The 26,755-nt window shown below is 34.6% G+C and overlaps 1 protein-coding gene across 3 annotated transcripts in view; it reads right to left on the minus strand.

Annotated features, from left to right (window-relative positions):
• Positions 1-740: 740 nt before the first annotated feature.
• tafa1a (TAFA chemokine like family member 1a) overlaps positions 741-26,755 on the minus strand; it is a 106,236-nt gene continuing 80,221 nt past the window's right edge. Inside the window, exons 3-6 of one of the 3 annotated variants that reach the window (XM_056448619.1) lie at positions 20,840-20,980; positions 4,479-4,603; positions 1,567-1,642; positions 741-1,348 (exon numbers count right to left, since the gene is read on the minus strand). In XM_056448619.1, the coding sequence (XP_056304594.1) occupies positions 1,616-1,642; positions 4,479-4,603; positions 20,840-20,980 (293 nt within the window). In that variant the 3' untranslated portion in view covers positions 741-1,348; positions 1,567-1,615. The remainder of the gene's footprint in view (positions 1,349-1,566; positions 1,643-4,478; positions 4,604-20,839; positions 20,981-26,755) is intronic. The other 2 variants (XM_056448620.1, XM_056448618.1) reach the window with 2 other exon arrangements.

The raw sequence follows: 26,755 nt of genomic DNA on the forward strand, positions 1-26,755 counted from the left end.
CTTAAACCTACCCATCAAACCTGTCCTTGATCCTTGATCTCACATCAAGTGTTCTGCAATTATGAACAGAGTATGTACATTGCAGCCGATTTGAATGTTATCACTCGATCAAATGCGTAATATCAGTGGTTATCAGCTGATAGATATGGGGAGGGGCTAATAGGCTCAGAAGGCTATTATCATCCATCCACATGGTTAATCAACTATAGATCAAATGGCTGTGGCCGGAAATTAACAATAATTATTCATATTGTTTATTAAATTTCCCATTAATTGTATTTTATTAATGTCTACCCCTACCCCAACCCTAAATCTACCCGTCACAGTTATGTTAAAACAGATCTGGAGTCTTCTCTATTAGTATAGCTGATGTGGATGGATGATAACAGCTTTCTGAGCCTGCTAGTAGGCGCTGAAGGCCCCTACTGGCCCATATCTATCAGCTGATTACCACTGATAATGCCCATTCAATCAATTGATAACATTTGAAGCGGGTGCACATTGTATTTATTTTTTGATGCAAGTGCATATAGCTAAGGCCATCTAATATAAAGTGGGACTGGCTTGCATTTTATGATTTACTAATAACAGCTAAAAATATTCTTTAATGCTCTACAGAAATTGAGAAAAATCACCTATATAATGTCTGAGGCAAATTAACATCAAAATTTCATTTTGGGGTGAATTATCCCTTTGAAAGATTGTTTATTGCTAATTAAACATAGTTTATGGTAATTCTCACCTCTTTTGAATTCATTTTATTTATGTAAAACATTTCTTTCATTTACTATTTTTTACAACTTTCCAGAAATCATGCTCAAAGACTTATTTGGTTTTAGTGTCACACCATAATTCATTCAGAGCCCGCTCAGTCATATATAATGTTCCAGTAACATCTCCAGACCAGTCGAGCAGGATCAGTCATTCCTCTGCATTTTGTGTCTGTAATAAAGTTGCTTGAAGAGGATCACTCCCTTTCTGAAAATCCACATGAACAGGAACCCAGTTTCACTAGTAATGTTCTTTCGGAGACATAGTAACATCCAAGAGTATTACAGATAATTTCAGGCAAGGTAAAGCTGGTTTGAGTGCACTCCACACAAAGGGATACGAGTTTAATTATCCACTGAGAGGAAACGAATATTTGACAGCTGTCAAACAAAAACAGAAGGAAGAAGGAGACAGCAGTGTTCAACGCCCACAAAGACTTTCTTAAAGAGTCTGGTGTCCGTATAACTCAGAAACAGATGGATTTATGAGCCGAGGATTCCATTTCAAGTCTTTAGACGCATGGCTGTTGGGTCAGAGTTGGAAAAACTTATTTCAGCTTGTCCTCTTGGATGTTTCCCTGAAAATGAACAGTAAATAAAAGATGGATGAGTAATATGCAAATAATTTGACAATAGCAACAACATATCAGATAGACATTGTTTGTAATGTGACTGGAATGAGATTTTTTTTTTCCGTTCACAAATTTGCTATAGTGCCGTTGCCTTTGAAATCCATGATTTGTTTGTTTTCTTTCATTTTATGTCTTAGGCAAAAAGAAGGAATGAAATCAAAAACCTTCATTCAAAGTTCCTCCATTTTGAGCTTTGCAGTGATTCTACCTCTGCTACAAGGATGTGTATTTGTGGGTATTCTGGAAAAAATAATATAGGGGAAAAAATCAAATAGTGTTTTTTTATTCTTAATCCCACCAGTAGGTGCTTTACCATCCAAGTGGTATTTAACATCCACTTTTATAGCTACCTCTATACTTATACTCTATAGTTATACTCTATAACTCTCTACTTGCTACTTATATTTAAGGGGACAGTTCACCAAAAAGGAACATCTAGTAATGTACTCACCCTCATCTTGAATGGCCTGTTCAAGCATTAGTTCACCCAAAAATGCAAATGACTCACCTTTCTGATTAATTACTTAGGAAAACAAATTAAGGTATTAAGATATTTTATATTTTAGATGAAATCAAAGAGCTCCCTCATCGTCCATATCCTCCCTCCATCCTCGAGCCAGGGCCGGATTAACAGGTCCCACAAGAGGAGGGGGCCCTTGATTGGCTGATGAATTAATTTGCGTCATGATGCAAGTAAAAAAGTCAAAAGTGAAAGTACCCGCCCCATTACGTCAGTAGTGATGTTGCCTGGGGTTTCAACTAGGTCTGGTGGTTACGTAATGGGGAGTGTACTTTCAATTTTCACTGCTACCCTCCCTCACCTCTGCTCGTGTTCAAACCAAACTGAGATCGGCGCGGTGTGTCTTATGGCGGGTTTTTATCCTTCATACATGTTGAGAAATCGAGTTGATCGACTTGATAAGGGAATATGTCTTGACATAACCCACACAGATGTGACTTAGTAAAGCGTGAAGTCATGTATGACTTTAATTGTTGCATTAGTCTGAATTTAAATACCCTCGTCAGGCAGCGCTGGAGCAGCGCAAGAGAGAGGATCACAGCGCATCAAGCGAACAGTATTAACAAAAGAAAAAGATACAACTGAAGATACTTAAATGCCTGTATTTGTTGTATTTGCAGCAGCTCTGTGGTGCTCGTCCACAACTTCATGCATTGGGTTAAATTAGGCTGTCCAGTCTCTGTGTTCAGTCCGTTACAGTCATGGTGGAAACCCAGACAGGCTGTCAGGCAGCGTAATACAGAGTGAATCAAAGCGCATCAAATGATTGGTAATTAAAAGGGAAAAAAGAAAAATAGAATACATATCTATACTTTTATATTAGACACACATCTGATGCTTGTCTTTGCAGCAGCTCCACGTGCACAACTTCACGCATTGGGTTAAATTAGGCTTTACAGTCTCCTTTACTTCCATTGTTTCTGTTCAGCGGGAGAAACTCAACCAACCCCGTGACGTCAGACACAGCGACATTCCAAGATGGCTGCGCCCTAGGTCTAAAATCTATAGTTAAACAAGCCGTTTTCTGCTACATGCTTACATTAATAGAGTTTGTTTAATATATTTTCATTAAAGTGGAATCCAATGTACAAAATAAAGTTAACTTGACTGAGTGCTTCATTTCCCCTTTAAGTCCCAGTAAGGGTGAACAGGTGTCCTGTTTTTCCCCAGGAAAGTCCCTTATTTCCCAGGACAGTTCCTTATTTCAGCTTTATCGCAAGAATGCTCCAATCAAAGATAGGCCAACCAAGCCACATCATAGAACAAAAAATACAATTCAAACAGTCTCCGTTAAGAACGTGCAGTAAGAGAGCTCAGAATAGGCGGAATCACGCCGAATGGACTCATAACTGAAGCGCTGTCTCGGACCCCTCACAAGACAGTGTGCGACCAAATCAAATAGCCTACACAGACAGTTATTGAAATGTCCATCGTTGCGAAGGATCTACCTTAAGAAAATACATGCTTTAAGTCTAATTGAACCAGTTAGAAAGCAAACTTTTAAATGAATGAATTTCCCCCTTTATAAAAACAACAGTAATAATCCAGAGCAATGAAATATTGGTGCTGGCTGTCATCAGACAGTATATCTGAAGAAGAAAAAAATGCCAACCTTCTGTAATTGATTGACTAATACATTAAAATAAGAAACATGGATTTTAAAGAGACTGATCTGTACACCAAGATTTATAGAAAATTCCCTTTAATGTGTGATATGACTAAAAAGTGGTCACAAATGAATATTTTCCAAATTCAAATGAGTAGCGGCTTGGACCCGGAAACATTATTTCATACATCACGACTTAACAAGCAGACAGACATGAATCCAGAAAATGAACCAGAAATATTGTCAAAAAAATTTATGTGACTTTAGTAATATCTTTTCTTCCTCAGGGTGCGCTTCAGTACGATATATTGTAGTTTTCTATAATAAACACACACCCTGTTTTACAGGTTTTTTGGAGCACAAAAGTGTTCTTGAAGCTTTGTATGATTACAGTTAAACCATTGAAGTCTCATGACATGTTTTGACAATTTTTTTGGTTCCTTTTCAAGACTTTAAACTTTTCGGTACGATTGCTGTCTTCGGAGGGTCTGAGAGCTCTTGGATTTCATCTAAAATATCGTCATTTGTGTTCTGAAGATAAATGAAGGTATCAGGGGATTGAAATAACATGAAGGTGAGTAATTAATAACAGATTTTTTTGTTTCTGGTTGAACTAATCCTTTGAGTTTTGGTGCATAGTTTAACAGCAAAATTTTATTAACGTGGTACTATTCCAATGAAAATAAATGATTATTATTCAGTGAGACAATTTCTGACATAATTTCTGCTGTGTCCATAAATATTGGATTTGTTGTGAGCTGCAACAGTGTGTTTTTCTTGCATTTTTATATTTTTATCCATGATGTCCAGCACTCCCACCTGCACCCATTCAGGCGAAGGAGGCTTGTTTACTTCTTCACTGATAAATTATTCTAGTAAATTAGGCACAAACATATGTGTTGTTAAATAACTGGAGCCTAGTGGACGTAAGTTGCACAAGGAAGTCTCACCCTGGTGGTTTTGATCTTGTTTCCGGAGTAGCACATCCAGCCGGAGTTGTCTGGTAGAGTCTTACACTCTTCTCCCTCCAGACACGGCTCCATCTCACACCACCACTTCCCAATCACGATGGAGGCTGCAAGAAGATCATTATCAGGTTAGACTTGCTCTCACATCTGGCTCAAAACAGGGTGGAGTTTCATCATCCACCGGGATTATCAATATCTATAATTTAAAACCATGTCATGACTTGGCATAAAATAAACATCCATCCGTCCGTCCGTCCGTCCGTCCATCTATCTGTCTCTCTGTCTGTCTATGTTAAAATATGTAAGCAATTTCATAAAACTGTAAAAATGCAAGCAATTTGATAAAATCCTGCTAAAACATGTTAAGCTAAACTATAATTAAAACAATTTAGACTTAAACATGCCAAAAATAACTAATTTAATTACTACAATGACTGAACTTATTAGAATTATAAATCTGAAATTAGAAAATCTATTTTAAGATGTCAAGTAGTATAAACTATATAGCAATATAACTATTATAGCAATGATACTAAAAAACTGTTGACTAATTTTTGACCATCTGACAAACAGATTTAAGAATTTAGGATTTGAGCGATTTAAGTACAGTCTAAGTTATTCAGTTTAATTTTTTTCAATCTCATGAAAAAAAAAACGGGGAAAAATGCTTTGTTACACTAATATCACTCCAAACTTTACTTCAAACTTGATATTTTATCTACTGTAACTTAATGTTTTTTCATAAATGTCTCAGTGTTTTGTTTGTCAAACAATGGAGATGCATTTTAAAATTACAGCTGTAAACAAAAATCATAATATATGTGTGTTATATTTCAAATTATTGTTACCGTTAGATCACCATCTCCGCCAGATAAATATGATCCAACCTCGGATGCCAGATCTTGTCAGAAAGAGTCAACTTCTCCAGGTATATGGACAACAAGACAGCAGAGTTTCCAATACCCAAACCTGTTAACCAGTATTCACCTGAATTAACAGTCTCCTATCAATATAGGAGTTGACTAAGAAAACCAGAGAAGAGCAGAAGCAGGAGACGAAGTAATAATGATAAAGAAAGGGCAGAGTTTATTGAATAATAATGATTATTATAATTATAATTATAATAATAATTATTATTATTATTACTTTGCGTATGATTCAATGCTCATACTTCATCTGACCAAGATAAATCCAACAAGTGTTGTTATACCACAAACAACAGCAATGAAAAATTACTGCTTCACAACATTGTCCAAAGACAATATAGACCTTGAAATTGAGACATTCTCTTATCTCTTACTCATGAAAACAAGTGTCCCTTGAATCCAGTCATAAGGTTATAACAATATGGAAAAATTGAAATAATATTGAAGCAATGCTTATAGGAAAATAGTAATAATAAAATATAAAACCATCATAAAACGACAAATAATAACCAATAATAATCAAATCATTAACTATTGATCAATGAAATTATATAATGATTACTATATAAATGACTAATGATCATATGATTAAATAAAATAATTAAATGAACAATAAATAAATAAAAACAAATCAAAATAAAACATCACAAATGAATGGTTGCTTTCTTGAAACAACACACACATAAGTTTGCTACAAGGATTCTCAGATACTTAGTTAGATTCTTCATTACTCATGTCATGTGTCACGATCGCCAGCGATCTTTACTCCTTTGATCGCTGGAACGCTTGCACTATCCCTAATGGACTACAAAACAGCCATTTTATGGACTACAACGTCATACATGCACTCCGCTCACACACACATGTTCCGCATCCTGACTGATTGCACTCGCACCACCTGAGGATTGTCAAAGACTGATTACACACACCATTTAAACAGCACACTCACTCATTCCCATCGCCGAGTCTTCTGTAACCAGGGGTATGACACTGACAACAGAGGTGAGGATCCACATGCATGTTTATTAGAATGGTCAGGCAAGCGATGGTCAACACAGGGGCAAACAGATGTGTACAGGCAGTCCAGAATCGTAATTAATAGGCAGGCAGAATTAAACAAATAAACAAGGCAAGGATCAAAAACACGGCAAAGGCAGACAGAGGAAACGCGTTGTAATGTCACTATAACAGAAAACAAGACTCCGCTACAGTGTTTGTGTTTGAGCAGTATTTATAGTCCATGATTCAGTCTTTGAGCAGCTTCAGTTGTGCGAGTGTAATCAGTCAGGATCTAGAACATGTATGTAAACGGAGTGCATGTATGAAGTTGTAGTCCATGAACTGGCGGATTTGTAGTTTGTGAGTGTGAATGTTTTCCAGCAACCTCTGGAAGTTAGATGATGATCATGACATGTTTACATTTTATTTCAATTTAGGGTCAATTGTTAAAGAGCTGTACATATAATTCAGAATTATGGTTCATTTCCTAAATACACTGTTAACTATTTTTGTAAATTACACAGTATTTAACTGTAATATGAACTGTAGGACAGTTATGGAGTATGCTGTAATTTAAAGTTGCATATAGTGAAAATTACTGTATATTTTATAGTAAAGATGTACAATACTATAAATACATGGAGCAAGCTATATGACACTGAATGCTGTAAATGATTTAAAGTTACTGGCAAACTGCTGCCAGTAAGTTACTGTAGATTCTACAGGAAATTATTAACAGGGTTCTTCAATAATGATTGACACGTGTTTTTTGCTTTACAATCAACATGTTTTCTACTTAATTTTTACTTAATACTTGATCTACTTAACTACTTTAATCTTTTTTTTTTTACATTTACTGATGACACATTTAATTAGGTAAGGGTTTTAATGAATTTTTACATTTTCTAAATGCTATTCAATGATCTATTTAGGTTTGCTAATTAGACAAAACATCTCATTTGAGGTTATGGTATTGTATTGTATTATACATTTATTCATTTAACAGATGCTGTTTCCCCCCAAAGCGATTAAAAGAAGCACTTCAAATCACCAGACAGCGGTAATATATAGATGCCATGACAAGTCTAAGTTAGTTACGCAGTTTTATTTACATGCAGACACAAATGGTACATACACGCATAAATACATGCGCGCACACACATCTCCTACAGGTGGTTTGTCAAGCCCTCTCACCTGCTTGAAGTGCACTCAGAATTGCACATTGTTTCCACAGAAAAGTGGAGTGTTTATAAGAAAGTGTCTGGTGCATATGGAAATATTGTGTTTCATTGAATTACATTGTGACACGGTGGCTCAATGGTTAGCACTGTCGCCTCACACCAAGAAGGTTGCCGGTTCGAGTCTCAGCTGGGTCAGTTGGCATCTTCTCCCTGGGTTGCATGTCCCCGGGTTTCCTCTGGATGATTCAGTTTCCCTCACAGTCCCAAGATATGTGGTATAGGTGATTTGAATAAGCTAAACTGGCAGTGGTGTATGCGTGTGAATAAGTGTGTAATTGGATATTTCCGCTGCAATCGCAGTGTAAAACATATGCTGGATAAGTTGGTGGTTCATTCCGCTGTGGCGACCCCTAATGAATAAAAGGATTAAGCCAAAGGAAAGTGAATGAATGAATGCATTTTATTGTATGGTCAGTGTACAATTCCTCAAGTTGCTGTTTAAACATGTCAGAGTCCCATTAATGGCAAACTTTTGCACCCATGTTTATTTACGTGTTTTTTCACAGTGTGTATTTTATTTATTGTAAGATGTGCTTTATCAAAAGGGGAGGTTGATTCCGTTCAGGAAAGCTCTTTTCCTCCCTCTTTAAAGTGTTATAAACTTGCCATGTCACCTTTGTCTTGTTCATTGGGCCTTTAAGGTACAATTTCCTGTAAAGCTGCTCTGAAAAACAGCATGTAGTGAAAAGCACTATACAAATAAAACTGAGTCGACTGTAATGTGTCTGAATAGCCTCAGTGGATGTGTGCGGTCAGTAGGAGCACAGAGTGCCATTTTATGAAAAGTATTATATTCTCAAATGAAATCCCTTGCCAATTCATTTACCTCAATCGCTTCAACCTTGCAGTCTTAGAAAATCATGTGAAAAATGACATTGTTCACATTCTAAGTGTATAATGAAGGTCAATTTTCTGCCCTTACAAAAAGGTTTTACGTCATTTCTGCGGCATTAGAGAAAATCATCCTTGTGAAACTATCAATTTGTCCCACTTTTTGTGAAATGTATGAGAAAGAATAGAGACCATTAAGGAATCAGGCACTCAGAACATCTTATCTTTGCATCATATGAACCTTTTACAATATGATACATTAATGCATTACAGTAATGCTATCACAGTGAACATCAAACATTTAGGATCTTTATAAGGCACTTAAATGTTATTAATATTCTGACAAGTACTAGACAAGTTTGCGACTCCATGTCCGTGGTAGCGGCGCTGAACTGAAGTCACATTCATCAATATTATAAAACGTAAAAGCACTCAAGCCATAGTTGTCTCTTTGTGAATAGGCCTTTAAAAATTGATCTGCCGGTGCTCAACACTTTCCTCCATGGATACTTTAAAAGGGTGAATAAATGTTCAAGCGTCATATGCTGGTGTGCTCATATCTACAATAATCACAGTACTTGCTGAGGCTAATTCAACACTTTTTTTGACAGTTCGGTACACACGGCCACACTGCAAAAAAAGTCTAATTTTGTTTAGTTTATTTAAACGGCACCTATTTTATCCCTTTTTCAAGATTTAATATGTTTTCTGTGTCTCCAGAGTGTGTCTGTAAAGTTTCAGCTCAAAACATCCATCAGATTATTTATTATACCTTTCAGAATGTTGGAATTTTCTGCTCTGAACACAATGTAGCTGTTTTTGTTGCCTGTGCCTTTAATGCTAATTCACCCTGCCCACCGTTCCCACCCTGCCTGTCAGAGTGTGCCTCAATCTCCGCCTCAGCTGTGTCAGATAAACAGCACAGTGACAGACATGAAGGAAGCAGATCTCACATAACGTTTATGAGAAATACTACAGTAAGAACTTTTCCAATGATTATTTAATGTATTTGTTGTGGAGTTAATTCAAGCCTTTCTGCAATGGTGCGTCACAACGATGTCATTACAAAGTGTTTAACTTGCACTGCTTTTGCACGGCAATTGTGACATGATACAAGTTAATATCCACCGCTGTATGGATATCCGTTATGTTAATGTACAAAATAAACCTGATATAACGTCCACAAACTTGGATTGAAGCGTCTTCTTTTATAATTGTACTGATATGTGCCTTTGGTGATGACGTAAAGACGGTAAAATTGTTGTTATTCATTAACATGCACTTATAAAAATGTTTTAAACTTGTTAAACTCATTCTTGATCACATTTGATGATGATTGATGATCACAGAGAGATGAACTGATCTTTTAATCCTGATTGCTTTGCGCATGTCCTTTATTGTTGATTTGGGTATACGCATTACTATGGAGACATGTTAATATGTGGCTGTCAATCAAATCAGTGGGCAGGGAAACAGCACTCCTACATCCCGTTGTGGTGGGCCTCAAAATGAGAGGATTTGGATCAGGAAATTTTTAAAAAGAGACTTATTGTGTTTATATCACCGCAATATGACTGTGGACACATGATACAGACACACAGTTCTGTTCAAACAGCTTGGACAAAAGATGATTATCATTGTAGGTGCCCTTTAATATTGTTCTCTATTGTAAATTCTTGTAGTAAACCTATTTCATTCAGTTTGAGTAAAAGCAAAAAAAACGTTCTTTATTTTTTTTTCTAAATTGCGCAAAACACATTACTGCAGAAATTATTGGAGATTTTATTCATTTTCTGGTATGCAAGTTTTTTGTATTTAGCACATGTTAATACAAAACAAAAACACTGCCCAAAGTGCTGTACCAACACTAGTTTAAAGCACAAACACACTATAAAACATAAACAAAGCAATTAAAACATAAGCAACAATGACAGTAAGTGTTTTGTTGTTGTGGTTTGGTGTTAAAAGATCGAACATGAGGCTTTTTTTATTAAAAAGTATCTAAATATTGAAAAATTTTCTGGGGGGATTTTAAGATACAAAAATATGAAGAGCGTAACATGCTGCAATTTAAGAAAACAGATGCAATTACACAAAACACCAGCAAATTAAGAAAAAATCTGACAGCAAAAATTTGACAGCACACATGCTACAAATCCTCACAATGCATACATTTCCCACAATGCAAACATTAATAAAATGCGCTGCATTTTCTAACATTCCTTTATTCATTTTCTTTTCGACTCAGTCCCAATGAACCGCAAACTTATCCAGCACATGTTTTACACAGCGGATGCTCTTCCAGCCACAACCCACCTCTGGGAAACATCCATACACACTCACTCACACACACCATGGACAATTTAGCATTCCCAATTCACCTGTACCGCATGTCTTTGGACTGTGCACCCGGACAAAACCCACGCAACATACAAACTCCACACAGAAAAGCCAACTGACCCAGCCGAGGCTCGAACCAGCGACCTTCTTGCTGTGCTCAACTGTGTTGCCGCATTTTCTAACAACGCAAACAATTTCTGAAAACGTGCTGCATTTTCTTACAAAGCAAACAAATTAATAAAACACGATGCATTTTCACACAACACAAACAAATTAATAAAACCCGATGCATTTTCTCACAACGCAAACAAATAACAAAAATGTGTTGAATTTTCTCACAACACAAAAAAAATGGAACACAACGGAAATGATTAAGGGGACTTTGCCGTGGCTATTGCTCAGTGCAGTTGTAGGTTATCTTCAAAAGGTGAGTTATTATATCCCGATTCCAGTGTATTTAGTATTTATTAGCATAAATAACCGTTTTTGTAAAATGTTTGCATTGTGAGAAAATGCAGCATGTTTTATTAATTGTTTGAGTTGTGTGAAAATGCAGCGCATTCTTAAAAATGTGTTTGTGTTGTGAGGATTTGTAGCACATGTGCTGTCAAATGCATGAAGATCTTTTCTTTATTTGCTGGCATTTTTTGTAATTGCACGGATTTTCTTAAATTGCAGCACGTTAAGTTCTTTGGCCACATAGTATTTAGATACTGTTTAAAATAAAAGAAAGTCAATATCAATTAAGAACAATGCATTTGTTTATACAAAAGTAAGGGCTAGAACTAACTAATAGGGCTAGAACTTTCAAATAGTATTTAATATTTTATTCAAACTTTTTCAATTTTGTATTTATTTTTTAAATATAAGAGGCTAAATAATTATATGACACAGTATTAAAAAATTTGTAAGTCTGAATATTGAAGTAATTGTTGGATATTAATTGTAATCATTCATTTTCTTTTCGACTTCGTTCCTTTATTAATCAGAGTTTGCCACAGTGGAATTAACTGCCAACTTATCCAGCATATGTTTAACACATTGTATACTCTTGCAGCCGCAACCCAACACGGGGAAACATCCATACACACTCATTCACACACACACACTACGGTCAGTTTAGCTTATTCAATTCACCTATAGCGCATGTCTTTACACTCATGGAGGAAACCGAAGCACCCAGAGGAAACCCACGTGAACATGGAGAGAACATGCAAACTCCACCCAGAAATGCCAACTGACCCACCAGCGACCTTCTTGCTGTGAGGCAATCGTGCTACCCACTGCGCCACAATCAACTTTTTGTATGTTTGGAATGTTGTGCATGTAATGGAATGTAATTTTTGTTTAATGTGCATCATCACATTTAACAGAATGTGTCATTCATCAGTTCATCATGTATAGGCATAATAAGCAAGGCTTTGGCTTAAATCTTTTTCAGTAACTATGATTATTTACTTATTATTTAAAATATGGCATTGAGAACCAAAATTAAATTAACTGAATTGAAAAAGTGCTCTATTGTTTGTAACATTTGTGACAATGAAATAAGAAATGAGTGAAATAATGTTCCATTGTAATTCCGTGTAAAAAATATATTAAAACTCTTACAAATAAGTAAAACCTAGTGATTTAAAGGATAGTGGTAAAGTATAAAAAAATTAAATGACATTGAATGAATTTTTGGGCTCTCACTGTGACCTTGAGTCTTTTATTTGCCATCAAATTATTTGTGTTCTAAATAATTTATGTATAAAATGTGAATTCATCCACTTTAAAATACAATATAAACGATTATTCCCAGCAACTTTGCATGAGATTTAGCAAGGAGATATAATGTAAAAAAAATCAAAGACCATGTTTTCAACAGATGTTCTTTTAAAATAAAGAATTGTTTTGTGTTGAACAAATGTTCCTTTTCTTTTGGAAATACAATATGTGATTGATTTATTCAATGACAATCTAAAATATAAACATAATTGGAGACGAACTGATTAATTTGGTTGTAACAAATTAGAGCACGTATTGTTCATTAAATTGGTGTAAGTGTATGTATTTTCAGCGCTAGGTTAAAAATCAAAAATAAATAAAGTCCATGAAAAACATAACCTCGGGCAAGAGCTCTGTGTTTTGATAAAAATTCACTTTAGTCTTATCCTCCAAAAAGTAAACAAAGCAGCTCATACATAACACGTAGTCTTCAATGTCGTGTGCTCCTCTGACAGGAAGAGCATTAGCCTTCAGCCTCACATCCAGAAATACCAAGAGGAAAACGAGAACATGGACTCATTTTAATGGCCACTGTGTCTATGAAACTTCAATAAATGTGTCAGGTTGATTTAGCTAGGAACCAGAGATCATAAAATGCAACAGAATTAGCCTACATAACTTAACATTTAAATGCCAGATACTGATCAAATATTATAGCTGCTTCAGTATGATACTGCTGCAAAGACCATAATAAATTCAAATATTTAAAGAGACAGTTCACAAAAAGAAAAGATATTATTGAAAATGTTGGAAACGGTTAGCTATATATTGACATACAAAGTAGAGAAAAAAATACTATGGAATTTAATTGATTCCAGTTTCCAACATTCTTCAAAATATCTAATTTTTCATTCTTCAAAATATATATCACAGCAGATATCACAGTATCTATCTATCTATCTATCTATCTATCTATCTATCTATCTATCTATCTATCTATCTATCTATCTATCTATCTATCTATCTATCTATCTATCTATCTATCTATCTAACTATCTATCTGTCTGTCTGTCTGTCTGTCTGTCTGTCTGTCTGTCTGTCTGTCTGTCTGTCTATCACTTCAATAATCAATTATAATAATTCATACATTAATATAAACAGAATAAACAAATAAATAAATAAATAAATCTTACAGAATCTTCAGTTGCTGTGTTAATTACGTTTGTTGGCAGAAATACATTGTAAAACATTGTAAACTGCTACAGGAACATAACTAAAAAATGGCTTTGGGCCAAACGGCTGTATTTTATCCCTTGTTGTTTGGATATTTTCTTTTTCAGAATAGGAATAACAGAAAGCCCAGAATAACACACATACACATACAATTAAAAAAAGAAATATTCCAAACACATGTCTTTGCCTCTGGACTTAACTAGATCTCAACAGAATAAACAACACACTGCTACATGTGTCTTTGTTTCTATTGATGCTGTTTTCTTTTCCTAAAATGTGGTTGTATTGTTAATTTTCCTTTTCACAGTCCTTCAATCTTGCCTGAGCACTGTTTAAATATCTATTGAAATATTTACTCTCATGTGTTTATCTTTCATGGATGACCAGTCATCTTGTTGGACTTGACTTAGTGACATTGCAAAGATGTACAATTGTAGAAATCACAGATATGGAACAGCTTCTCTTAAGCATCTCCCTTTGGTCTTCATCTTAACAATTAATTTAATTTAATTTAGTGCAATAGGAGTTAACATCAGTAACTTGAGAAAAGCTGAAAGTAACTAACTTTGACCAGTGTTCTTTTTCAAATATCTTATAAGTGGTGGTGGAAAGTAAAAGTATCAATCCTTGTCAAAAAATCTTAAATGCTACTAAATAAACTTAAATTCTACTTAAAGTATGAATAAAAATGAGCCCTTCTAAAAGTACTCAGTGAGTAGTGAGTATGCATACCACCTTATCATGGAAAATAAAAATGTAGCTTATTGTAATCAGTGCACTTTTTTCAAGTTTGTTTTCAAGTGTACTGCAAGTTAAATTATAGTATACATTTAGTATAAATTAGAGTATACATTTAAAATGTGAGATTCATTTCATGTGAAAACACATTAATATATGTACCTATAAGCAAACAGAATAAAATGTTTACACGTTTATACGGCAAAATGTGTAACGTAATGATCCACAAAAAAGGAACTAAAATTGTGGTTGGCACTGTCGCCTTACAGCAAGAAGGTCGCTGGTTCAAGTCCAGGCTGGGTCAGCTGGCATTGGAGTTTGCATGTTCTCCATATGTTGGCGTGGGTTTCCTCCAGGTGCTCTAGTTTCCCCCACAGTCCAATGATAGGTAAAATTGATTAACTAAATTGGCCATGCATGAGTGTGAATGTGAGAGTGTATGGGTGTTTCACATTACTGGTTTGTGGCTGGAAGGGCATCCGCTGCGTAAAACATATACCGGAATAGTTGGCAGTTCATTCTGCTGTGGCAACCCTTGATAAATGAGGGACTTAGCAGAAGGAAAATGAATGAATATGTTAAAATGTATGAACGTTGAACCCTAACTTACAAGCTACAAGTGTCCAGCAGTTGCAGCTTAAACCAAGCTCGTGTAGCACTGATAGAATACATGCAATTTGTGCATGTATTTGAAAACTTAACATTCTGTAGTACATTTAGTTATTGTATAAAGTAATTTCATCGAACGGTCATCACAACAGTAGGCATCCTTCATCTCCTCATCATTGACATGCAGTTGCTCATTTATTGCATTCTTGACACTTTTCTCGATTTGATTGGACAGGAATCATAGGACTGATTATTCTTATTACAGTAGATATGAAAAAAATAAACATAAAAAAGTAGTGACTGCAGGTTGAGGGAAGGTAATGCAGTAAAAGTACAAATACAGTACCAAAGTAAAAGTAAAAATACATATTTTTAACTACTCAATAGGGTACAATTTCTGAGTAAAACTGAATTATAGTAATTTGAGTTTTTGTAACTTGTTACTCTACACCAGTGTTCCTCAACCTCTGGGCCGCGGACCTGGTCTGTGGATCAATTGGTTCGGGGCTGCACAACATTTCATTAATTATTTCCATTTTATTAACTATATAAGTCTGAACGATGTCCTTGGAAAGTTTCTTTGAGAAGGGGAAAAGGATCAGTGAAGGATCCTCGAATTGCCAAGGAATTGATCCGTAACCCATTTGTCAACAAATCAGGTGAATCTGCCATGTCTGTGCAGATCGACTGCTGGAGATTCCAAATGATGGCAGCTATGTTCACATATCGCATGTTTTCTTGCGTGTGCATATTTCCCACCTTTCAGATTGCTGTGAGCACACTGCAAGTCATGTGACAAGAACTACCAATACAAGAATGACCAATTAGCTTCATTGCAGTTTTGTACAGAATATAGACATTTCAGTAGACTTGTTATCTCAGAAACACAGAACACCCAAAAAATTATTTCTCCATAAATAAAACTTGTGTCAGAGTTGCAGCAATGTACACTGCGTACACCATACCCCACCATCACCCATTATGGGACCTTGATCTCTGCTCTGCTGACTTTTGATGTCAAAAGTTCTACTCTACAGTTTAACAATGTGGCTTTTATTGACCTTATAGTAGTTTGACATATTATAATGTATAAAAAATAATAAATAGAGAAATAAGTCTGTAAAATAACAGAAAATTTACTGTCAGTTTATTACAAGGTTTTTGTATCATAATATACAACACCAACCCAGGCAATATATCACTCTAAAAACTACTAATAATGTTAATAAAAGTCACTTTTTCTAACTTTTCAAGGTTAAATGTAAAAAAGAAATGTTACAGCCTTATTGCAAAATGTATTAAATTAATTCATTTCCTCAAAATTCTACACACAATACCCCATAATGACAATGTGAAAAATGATTTTCAATGTGAAACCTGAAAAATCACATGTAGATAAGTATTCACAGCCTTTGCTCAATCCTTTGTTGATGCACCTTTGGCAGCAATTACAGCCTCAAGTCTTTTTCAATATGATGCCACAAGCTTGGCACACCTGTCTTTGGGAATTTTTGCCCATTACTCTTTGCAGTACCTCTCAAGCTCAGGTTGGATGGGAAACGACGATGTCCATCCATTTTCAGATCTCTCCAGAGATGTTCAATAGGATTTAGGTCTGGCCTCTGGCTGGGCCACTCAAGGACATTCATTGAGTTGTTGTGAAGCCACTCCATTGATATTTTAGCGGTTTGCCGTGTGTCATTGTCCTGCTGAAAGATAAACCATCACCCTAGTCTGGGGTCAAGAGCACTCTCAAGCAGGTTTTCATTCAGGATGTCTCTGTACAATACATTGCTGCATTCATCTTTCCCTCTATCCTGACTAGTCTTCCAGTTCCTACTGCTATAAAACATACAGCTCTAGGAAGAGTCCTGGTGGTTCCAAACATCTTCCACTTATGGATGATGGAGGTCACTGTGCTCATTGGAACTTTCATAGCAGCAGAAATTTTTCTGTAACTTTCCCCAGCCTTGTGCCTTGACAAAATCCTGTCTCGGAGGTCTACAAACAATTCCTTTGTCTTCATGCTTGGTTTGTGCTTTGACATGCACTTTCAACCCTGGGGCCTTATATAGACAGGTGGATGCCTTTTCAAATCATGTCCAAACAATTGAGTTTACCACAGGTGAACTCCAATTGCGCTGCTGAAACATCTCAAGAATGATCAGTGGAAACAGAATGTACCTGAGCTCAATTTAGAGCTTCACTGCAAAGGCTGTGAATACTTCTGTACATGTGATTTTTCAGGTTTTTTCATTTTAATAAATTTGCAACAATTTCAAAAAAATCTTTTTTCACATTGTCATTATGGGGTATTGTGTGTAGAATTTTGAGGAAATAAATGAATTTAATCCATTCCAGAAAAAGGCTTTAACATTAAAAATCAATACTTTCCAGATGCACTGTAAATGGGGGTAAATAAAAAAAATAAAAACATGAATAACAAAATACGAAAAGCTGCCAATATATGGATTTTTTTTTTACATAGGCTGTCCTTTAATTTTGATCTTCACAACATGTTGTGTCATGTGATGTTTGCATTAAACTCTGTTGCTAACCCTCGATTTCACCTTTGCCATTTAAAGAAATACAGCCTGAGTCTGCGTTCACTTTGAGTTCACATCTTTATCTCCATATAGAGTGACAGTGAATGGTGACTGAGGCTGTCATTCTGTCTCCTTTTCTTGGAAGAAAGTCAGTCAAACAGGTCTGGGACCACATGCTGATGAGTAAATGATAACACCATCCCTTTGAGCTGTGAATTTAAGTGCTTTAACATTCAACAAATGACACACTTCATCTTTAAGAAAGGACTATGCTAACGAGCCTGACTTGGGGGAAAGGTGGGAGGCTTCTCGGCGAGACGCAGTCAAAGTTAATGTTCTTTGATTATCTCGGGTGCGTTGCGATGCGAGATGTTCTCCCAGAAGTGTTAGTTTACAGCAGCTCGTTTGTCATAAGGACAGAGCATTAATAATGAAAAGCCCCGAGGATCTGAGCTTTTCTAGGGCAGGGACACTGCAAGAGCGACCCTGAACAGAGTTTCTTCAAACATACAGTACCACACCTTAAAAAAACAGAGGCAAAGTCCTTTTGAGCACCTTGTGGAGATGCGCAGTGTATGATCAATATTGCATTTGGGTCAGTCTTGTGATTTCTAAACAAATGTTATATTAGTACAGCAGGATTTGTTTTATTTTGAAGAATTTTTAAGAGATTTAACCAAATTGTTACACTTTGAGTTAATTTTGAGCCAGACATTGAATAGTGGTGATGCATTCTTGAGGCTGTGGATCAGAGGTGATAATGTTATAAGTTTCAGCCTTGTGCACAGATCGATTGTTTTGCTTCATAAGGCCTCAATGTATTGTCAGGAGCCACAGGTATTGATTTTATTTTTGCTTCTATGTTTTTTTTTTTTTAATCTCAAAAGTATCTGTAGTCATTGACTTTCAGTTTGGGATTCACCAAGGATTGTGGATTCAGATACAAGTCTTCTTTAATGTTCAACTGAAGAAAACAAAGTCAACTAAATTTGTAAAAGAAATGCTCAGTTTCTTCCATTGATTAGTTTATAAAAGCCACAGATGTTCAGTTTGTTTAGTCTGTTTATGTTTTCTGAGTTCCAGTACTAAACTTGCAGTTTATGATTTTCAAATCATCTTTTAATGTTCTGCAGAAGACAAACATCCCTTATTTATGGATGACTTGACAGTGATTAAATTATCTTAATTTTTAAATGATTTTTTTTCCATTTTGGGTGAACTACCCCTTTAATACATTGAATTATCAGTTGATGTTCTTTAAAAATGTAATTACATTCATTCATTTTCCTTCGGCTTAGTCCCTTTATTTATCAGGGGTCAAAACATCCATACACACTCATTCACACACATGCACTACAGCCAATTTAGTTTCTTCAATACACCTATAGCGCATGTCTTTGGACTTTGGTGGAAACCGGAGCACCCGAATGAAACCCATGTAAACATGGGGAGAACATGCAAACTCCACACAGAAATACCAGCTGACCCAGTCGGGGCTTGAACCAGCAACCTTGTTGCTGTGAGGCGACAGTGCTAACCACTGAGCCACCATCGCCCCTTTTGCAATTACATAAAAATATAAAAATCACATTTCTCAATAAAAGCATTTTTAGAATGAGCCCACTTTTGCAAATCCACACATTAATGAGAATAAGATGCAGTGTAGTTTTTCTTGAAAATACAATATATCAAGGTTTGATTGTTTTATATAATAAGTTTGACTCTCTCCACTTGTTCCAAACCAATCTAAATATTTTTTTTTTTCTGTTGAACAAAAAAGAGGATATTTTGAAGGATTTTGGAAACTAGCCATTGACTTCCACAAGAGGGAAAAGTATTTACTATATTCAGTTGCTTCCAGTTTCCAAGATTCTTCAAAATGCCTTCTATTCATTCCGAATGAAGAAAGAAAATTTGTAAAGGTTTGGAGCCACTTCAGGAGTGAGTAAATGGCGAGTAAAATGTCATTTGAATGAACTATCCCTTTAACATATTAATGTAAGAAGAAATTAAATGAATGTAAAGAGCAGTAATGTACGAGTAATATTGAAGCATTTACAACTTCAAGTGGTAAAATATTAGTTACTTAAGTAAATGTTACTGTAAGACAATAAAAAATCTGATAAATATTGCAAAAATAAATGTACAAAATTTTAGGAATGTTAAAAAAGCTAAAGAAAAATTGAAGTTACTTCAATAAATGTTACTACTGCAACACTAATTAAATAAAATATTTATATAATTACATTTTAATTCAATTTTAAAACATAAATAGTTCCTTTAGTTCCTGTTACTGCTACAAATAATTAAATAAATCTTCTAGAATATATATATATATATATATATATATATATATATATATTTAATTTGGGATGAACTACCCCTTTAGTACGTTGAATTATACATTTCTTTTCTTAAAAAAATTTTATCATTAAACTAATCTAAAAATAGCATTATCGTAATAAGAAAATAGATTTGTTTTTTTGCACATTCACTCATCAAGTATTGATTGCTTTTTATAAGCTCACATTTATCCGTTTTTTATTAAAGTGACAGCACAGTTGGGCTAACCTGTCTGAACACTGCAGGGTTGCACTGAAATAATTCTCAGCCACTGAGCATCTGTTACATGTCATGCAACACAACACAATGAAGCTACAGGCAATTAAAGGGATAGTTCACCCAAGATTAAAATTCCGTCATCATTTACTCTCACTTCACTAATTCTATATCATTCATTTTTCTTCAGCTTAGTCTCTTTATTCATCAGGGGTCGCCACAGCGAATGAACCGCCAACTTATCCAGCATATGTTTTACACAGCGGATGCCCTTCCAGCTGTAACCAATCACTGGAAAATAATTTTATATCAGTTTTATGTTTTTAGTTCTGATGAATCCAATAATAATGTTGAAAACCAGTAACCATTGACATTAAGAGTAAGAAAAACAAATACTATGGAAGTCAATGGTTACCGGTTTCCAACATTATCATTCAATATATATTTTCTTATAGAATATATCTATATCATGTGTCCAACAGAACTAAAAAAGAAACTCAAACTAAATTATAACAATTCAAGAGTGAGCAAACGGTGACAGAATGTTCAGTAGGGGGAACAATCCCTTTAAGACACTTAATTTTTGTAGGATCTTGTGTCTCTTCACCCACCGTCAACACAGGAGGGTTTGTTCCTGGTGGTTCCTGCCACTTTCCCAGGTAAACAGGAGCACTTCACTGTCTGAGATCGCTCTTCAATCTTGTTTTTGTTACAGCACCTGTGCGCCGCGATCACCTCGCATGTCCCTCCTTCTGTCGAAAGACAAAGCCATTAGGAAACAGAGGAAAAACTCCTGACTCGCCTGCTGGATCTACATTTACAATCATTATCTCATGCATGTCATCTTTCATGGTCCGCTTATATTGGCTCATAATTCATCATGCATTTCAATGTAGACACGACAGACACTCCTTAGGGAAGATGAAGTGCTGCTTTAGACACAGAAACAAGAGGGAGTAAAATGAAAGATGATGCACAGAATTTGCACATGATATATTTTCGATCAAAGATTTTTTTTTTCTTATTATTTTATATTTATTTTATAATCTATTTATTTTTATCTTCCGTTAATGACTAATTTCTTATATTAACTTTATTACCTTATTTTTGGGGGCATTTTATTTTCTCTTTCCATTCTGCTCTTTTGATTATCTTTTCTTTTGTTCCTTTTTAAAATATTGCTGTTTGCTCTATTTTTTCCACCATCCCTTATTTATTTACCCCTTCATTTTTATCTTTATTCAAATAACATTTTCTTTTTGTTATTTATTGTTTCTTTCCCTCTTTTGTTTTCTTTTTTTTTTTGCCAAATATATTTATTAACATTTTGTGCAGATACAATATCATATACATACAGAAATAAGTACTACACTGTTCTGATTTTTCCACAACTAAGAACCAATGACCATTAAAAAAACAATATAGTTATTTAATACACAGTAAATGTAAACAAAAAACATTAATAAAATAAATGTATAAATATAAAAAACGAACTATAAAAGTAATAAATAATAATAATAATAATATTAAAAAACTTTATTCCTCTTCTGCTTCAAGATCCATAGTGTCAATGTAATTTAACAAAGGTTTACATGTTTTGTATTATAATATTAGATTTTAATGACTCTCTTAATGAAAACCTATTATTTTCCAATTTTAAACAATTTTTTTTTTATCCATCTGTCATATGAATGTTGATATGTTTGTTTCCTTCCAGCCAATAATGTGGTAAAAGCCACATCGTTCTGTGCTGTTGAAGGCAAGTTTGGCTTCAAAGGAATTCCAAACAGTGCTGTTAGAGTGTTTGGAGTGGCTGATATGTTAAAAGTTTTTTCAAAAGTATCAAATATTTTAGACCAAAACATGTGTGTGTGATTTGCTGGAGATTGTTGACACATATTACAAGTATTACTTCTATTTGGGTATATTTAGGCTAATCTGGCATTGTGCTCTGTGAAAAATCGTGCATTGCATTAAACTGTGTTGGGCACATATAGAAGAACTGTGCACTGATGGTGATCCCCAACTCTTGTTCCCAGGTATTCTTAGGTGATTCAGAGGAGTCAGAACTCAAAAAATTTATTGACAAATGGATGATAGAAACTATCCCTTTTTGGTCTGGGATAAAAGAAAGAATGGTGTCCATTTTTGAATCAGGAGGAAGATTAGGAAACTGAGTATTGTTTTCTTATTTAAAAAAAATGAAAAAATTAAAGCAATCAGAAACTAAAAAGTGTTTTATGGCCAGGTATGTTCACATATTTCCCAGGGTTACAGCTGGAAAGGCATCCACTGCATAAAACATATGCTGGATAAGTTGGCGGTTCATTCCGCTGTGGCGACCCCAGATTAATAAAGGGACTAGGCTGAAAAAAAAAAAAGAATGAATGAATGAATGTTCACACATACGAGAAATTTGTTTACGTGATAGAGCTTCTAAAGTGCAACATAATTACAGAGACAGGACAAAAAACAGATAATAAATATATTTTAAAAATAGAAGTTAAGTAGTGGATGCAAATATACAAACTGACAAGTGTATGACAGGTGTGTTACTATATACAGTTGAAAACAAAATCATTAGCCCCCCTTTGAGTTTGTTTTTCGTTTTTAAATATTTCCCAAATGATGTTTAACAGAGCAAGGAAATTTTCACAGTATGTCTGATAATATGTTTTCTTCTGGATAAAATCTTATTTGTTTTATTTCAGCTAGAATAAAAGCAGTTTTTAATTTTATAAGCACAATTTTAAGTTCAAAATTATTAGCCCCTTTAAGCTATATATTTTTTCCGACTGTCTACAGAACAAACAACCGTTATACAATAACTTGCCTAATTACCATATCCTGCCTAGTTAACCTAATTAACCTAGTTAAGCCTTTAAATATCACTTTAAGCTGTATAGAAGTGTCTTAAAAATAACTAGTAAAATACTATGTACTGTCATCATGGCAAAGATAAAATAAATCAGTTATTAGAATTAAGTTATGTTTAGAAATGTGTTGAAAAAATCTTCTCTCCATTAGAAATTGGGGAAAAAATAAACAGGGGGCTAATAATTCTGACTTTAAATGTACAACGTTATATGTGCAGCTGTTATGTGGAAATTGGCATGTTAAGTATGTTGTTAAATAAATATGTGTATGAAAAGTAGTGATGTTTGTTTCACAATTACTATCATAAAGTGTTCATGAGATTAGCCTACAGTAAACTATTATCTTTGAGTAATTATTTCATGAGTAAGTAAACTGTTATCTTTACTTTTATATTTTTATATTATTCTTTTATATTTGCCTTCTATTTTTTTTTTACCATATTTACTATATTTTCCTTCTTCTCCTTCATTTCTCTTTATTTATTTCCTGCATTGTTTATGGTAAATTCTTAGAATCATGCAATTTCCTATTAACTTTTGCTTTTTTTTTTTTCCTTCCTTTTATGTTGTTGGTGAAATATTACTTTATATTTACTTATTTATTATTTCTCTCTTCATCCATTTCATTGCTTATCTCTTTTTATTTTCTTGTTTTTCCAGTATTTGTCCTATATTTCTATTTGTTTTATATTCCCATTTGTTTTCTCCTTTATGCTCCTGTTCAAATCAAATATTGTTTTATTTACTTAATTTTGTTCAGATGTCCTTCAGGTCTTATATTTCTTTACTTACACAACATAAATTTTTCCTTGTTTTATTTTTATGTATTTTTAGTCCCCTTCCTTTACATTTTCTGTATGTATTTCTTTATTTATATCTCCTTATATATTTTCTGCATTATCTATTGTAAACTATCGATCATGCAATAAAACTTTGCAAACTGTAAAATAAGAGAAAAAAGCACTCTAAGAGATCATGACTAAAGAGAAATGCAGAGGACTGGGAGGCAGCTGCAATTTCTCTAAGAGCACTTTAACAATGAGTGATCTGAAATGAACCCAAGTCCTTTAATAGACCTGTATTCCTGTACATAGTCACAGTGAAATATTACCAAACAATCTGGTAATCCAACCTTCAGAGACAGATTTCTCATTTAAAGGCTAAAAATCTCAAGTTCATGAACAGATTGCAGCTATTCTTCATTAAATACTGAACACAATTTACAAAGCTCTGTAAATTCAAGGTTGCCGGAACAGAAACTGTAATTTAGCAAAGGTATTCATTAAATACACTGAAGCGGTGGCAATAGGATGACTTGCAGCTTATTCAGGTTTGTGTGAATTTTTTGATAAAAACCAAGCTTCTGCATTATATCAGTGCTTCAAACTCAATGAGATTAAAACTAATCCAAGAAAACAAGTTCATTTACTTCCAAAACAGTGTAATTTTAGTTTGTTTCACTCACTCAAAATAGAGAATAAAAGCCAAAGTACTTTAATTTCAGTCTGTTTATAGCTCAACAATCTACCGTGTGACTTGATTATGTAAGGAAAAAACACATTTTATTTAATTATTTTATTTAAAGGCTAATAAAAACATACAACAGATTTAAGTGAGGAACAAATAATTTTGTCATTCGGTAAATAAATTTCGTTATTCGGTGTTTGTTGTTTGTCTTGTCTTAACCACTTAACCACCAACAAAATAAGCTTTGTCCGATTTGTGGACAAATCGTTTGAATAATTTTAATCGACTCATTTAGTTGAACTGGTTGATCCAGATAAATGCTGTCTAAATGATTCTTTCATCGATTCGATTCTTGAGTTCAATTCATGAATTCAAATCAGTCGGCATCAAAGAAAACAACATCTGCAAACAAGCAATTTGCACTTCAGTTCGTTCCTCATGCAAAATTATTTTCGCATACGATTCGCATTAGCTTAAAAGCACGTATTCTCTGGGAAATTATGAAAATTGCTCCGCTGGTGTTTACAGAACAAGGATAATGCTGTGGTGCATGGGATCAGTCAACATGATGGTGAGTAAATAGGCTATTCATTTTCATTTTGAGCGGAACAATTTTTTTAATCATTAGCAGTAATTTACCAATGTGCTAATAAATCTGGACTGCATTTCCCAAAAGCATCGATCGCAATGTTAAGCCTAAATACATCGTAATGATCGTGCGAATGATCTTAATGGCACGGCCTGTTTTCCAAAAGCATTATAAAGCACATGAGATTAGTCATAGATCTACCAGTGCTCCGGTGAAGCTAATCGTTAAAGCCATACTTGCGTCGTAAGAAGACAAGTTGTGATCACAATCGGCAGATTACACCTGTAACTTTATTCAAGTAACTTATATATATGAACCTGACTATATTTGTAATTCCAGTGGTTAAAAACATAATTACGTAAATTGTCATTTTTGCAATATTTTGAAATATGCTATAACACTTTATAAATGTGGAAAAATAGGCATGCTGAAAACAAACTAACAAAAAATACACATCTCAATTAAATGTCTGATCAAAAATGAATACAATTTTTAAAATACTTGAAAGTATAGGAGAAATAGGGATAAACTACAAAAAAGTGGCCATTACTTGCACAGACATGCACAAAAACCATCCATGTATTGAGCTTTTCTATAACCATATGTTAATACATAGTACCATTCTTAAGTTGTTGTTTTTTCTTCCATTTTGTGCCTTCAGTCTACATGTAGCTGCTTTATTAAGACTTGTCTTGATTGCTAATCAACAAGAGAAGATGATTGTTGGGTTAAATGTTCAGGATACGACTCCACATAAGATTACATTTCATCAATTTGGAAATGGACAGTGACTCCTAAAGGCTGGTTTAAACTTCTGCTTCGAGTGATTGGCGTGACCCATGGTGCATGCCTTTAATGTAGTGAGAATTTATACTTCTGTGTGATGTTTGTGTTGCTCTACAATATCAGTTCTGAAATGCTAGCCAGCAGTAAGTTTTTATGTTCCTCTGATTTGAGTTTCTTTGTGGGTGTTTTGTTTTTTCTGAACGCTACCTTAATGTACAAGTAGCTAAACCTCGCTCATTCAGAGGCAGGAACTGGCGGAAGTGCAACAACTTTAAGCGAAAGGTAAACACAAAGCAAAAGTTTCCATCTAGAGCTGCTTCACGAGACTCAACACTCACTCCATCGGGCTCATGGCTCTCAGCACCACCCACACTCGTCAAAGCTACCAAGCCGACTAATTACAGTGCTTGTGCTACACGTTTTGCGACCTCACAAAAGCTGCGCTGGACCGTACGCGTGCCCTTGACGCATAAGTATAAATCAGCCTTAAGTAGCATGTAGAACAAGTTTTTGCACAATCATGTTACATGCATGTTTGGGAAACACACATGGAGCGTTCATAACTTTGCATGTACAGAATGCTCTGAAAAGCCAAGGTGCATCATTATCAAGAAACCCAGACTTGTTTGGTAAAAATCACAATTTTGTTTTTTACAACAAAGAAAATTAGGTTTAAGTATAAGTTTTAGCTTTTAAAACTATACTACTGTATAGTTGGTGCAATACGATGATACTTTCTTTTTTGAATGAACCCCTTTAAACCTTTTAAAAACGTATCAGAATTATTTTCCTGATCCAGTTTTTAAAAT

Source organism: Danio aesculapii, chromosome 23 (genome assembly GCF_903798145.1).
Source record: "Danio aesculapii chromosome 23, fDanAes4.1, whole genome shotgun sequence".
NCBI lineage: Eukaryota > Metazoa > Chordata > Actinopteri > Cypriniformes > Danionidae > Danio > Danio aesculapii.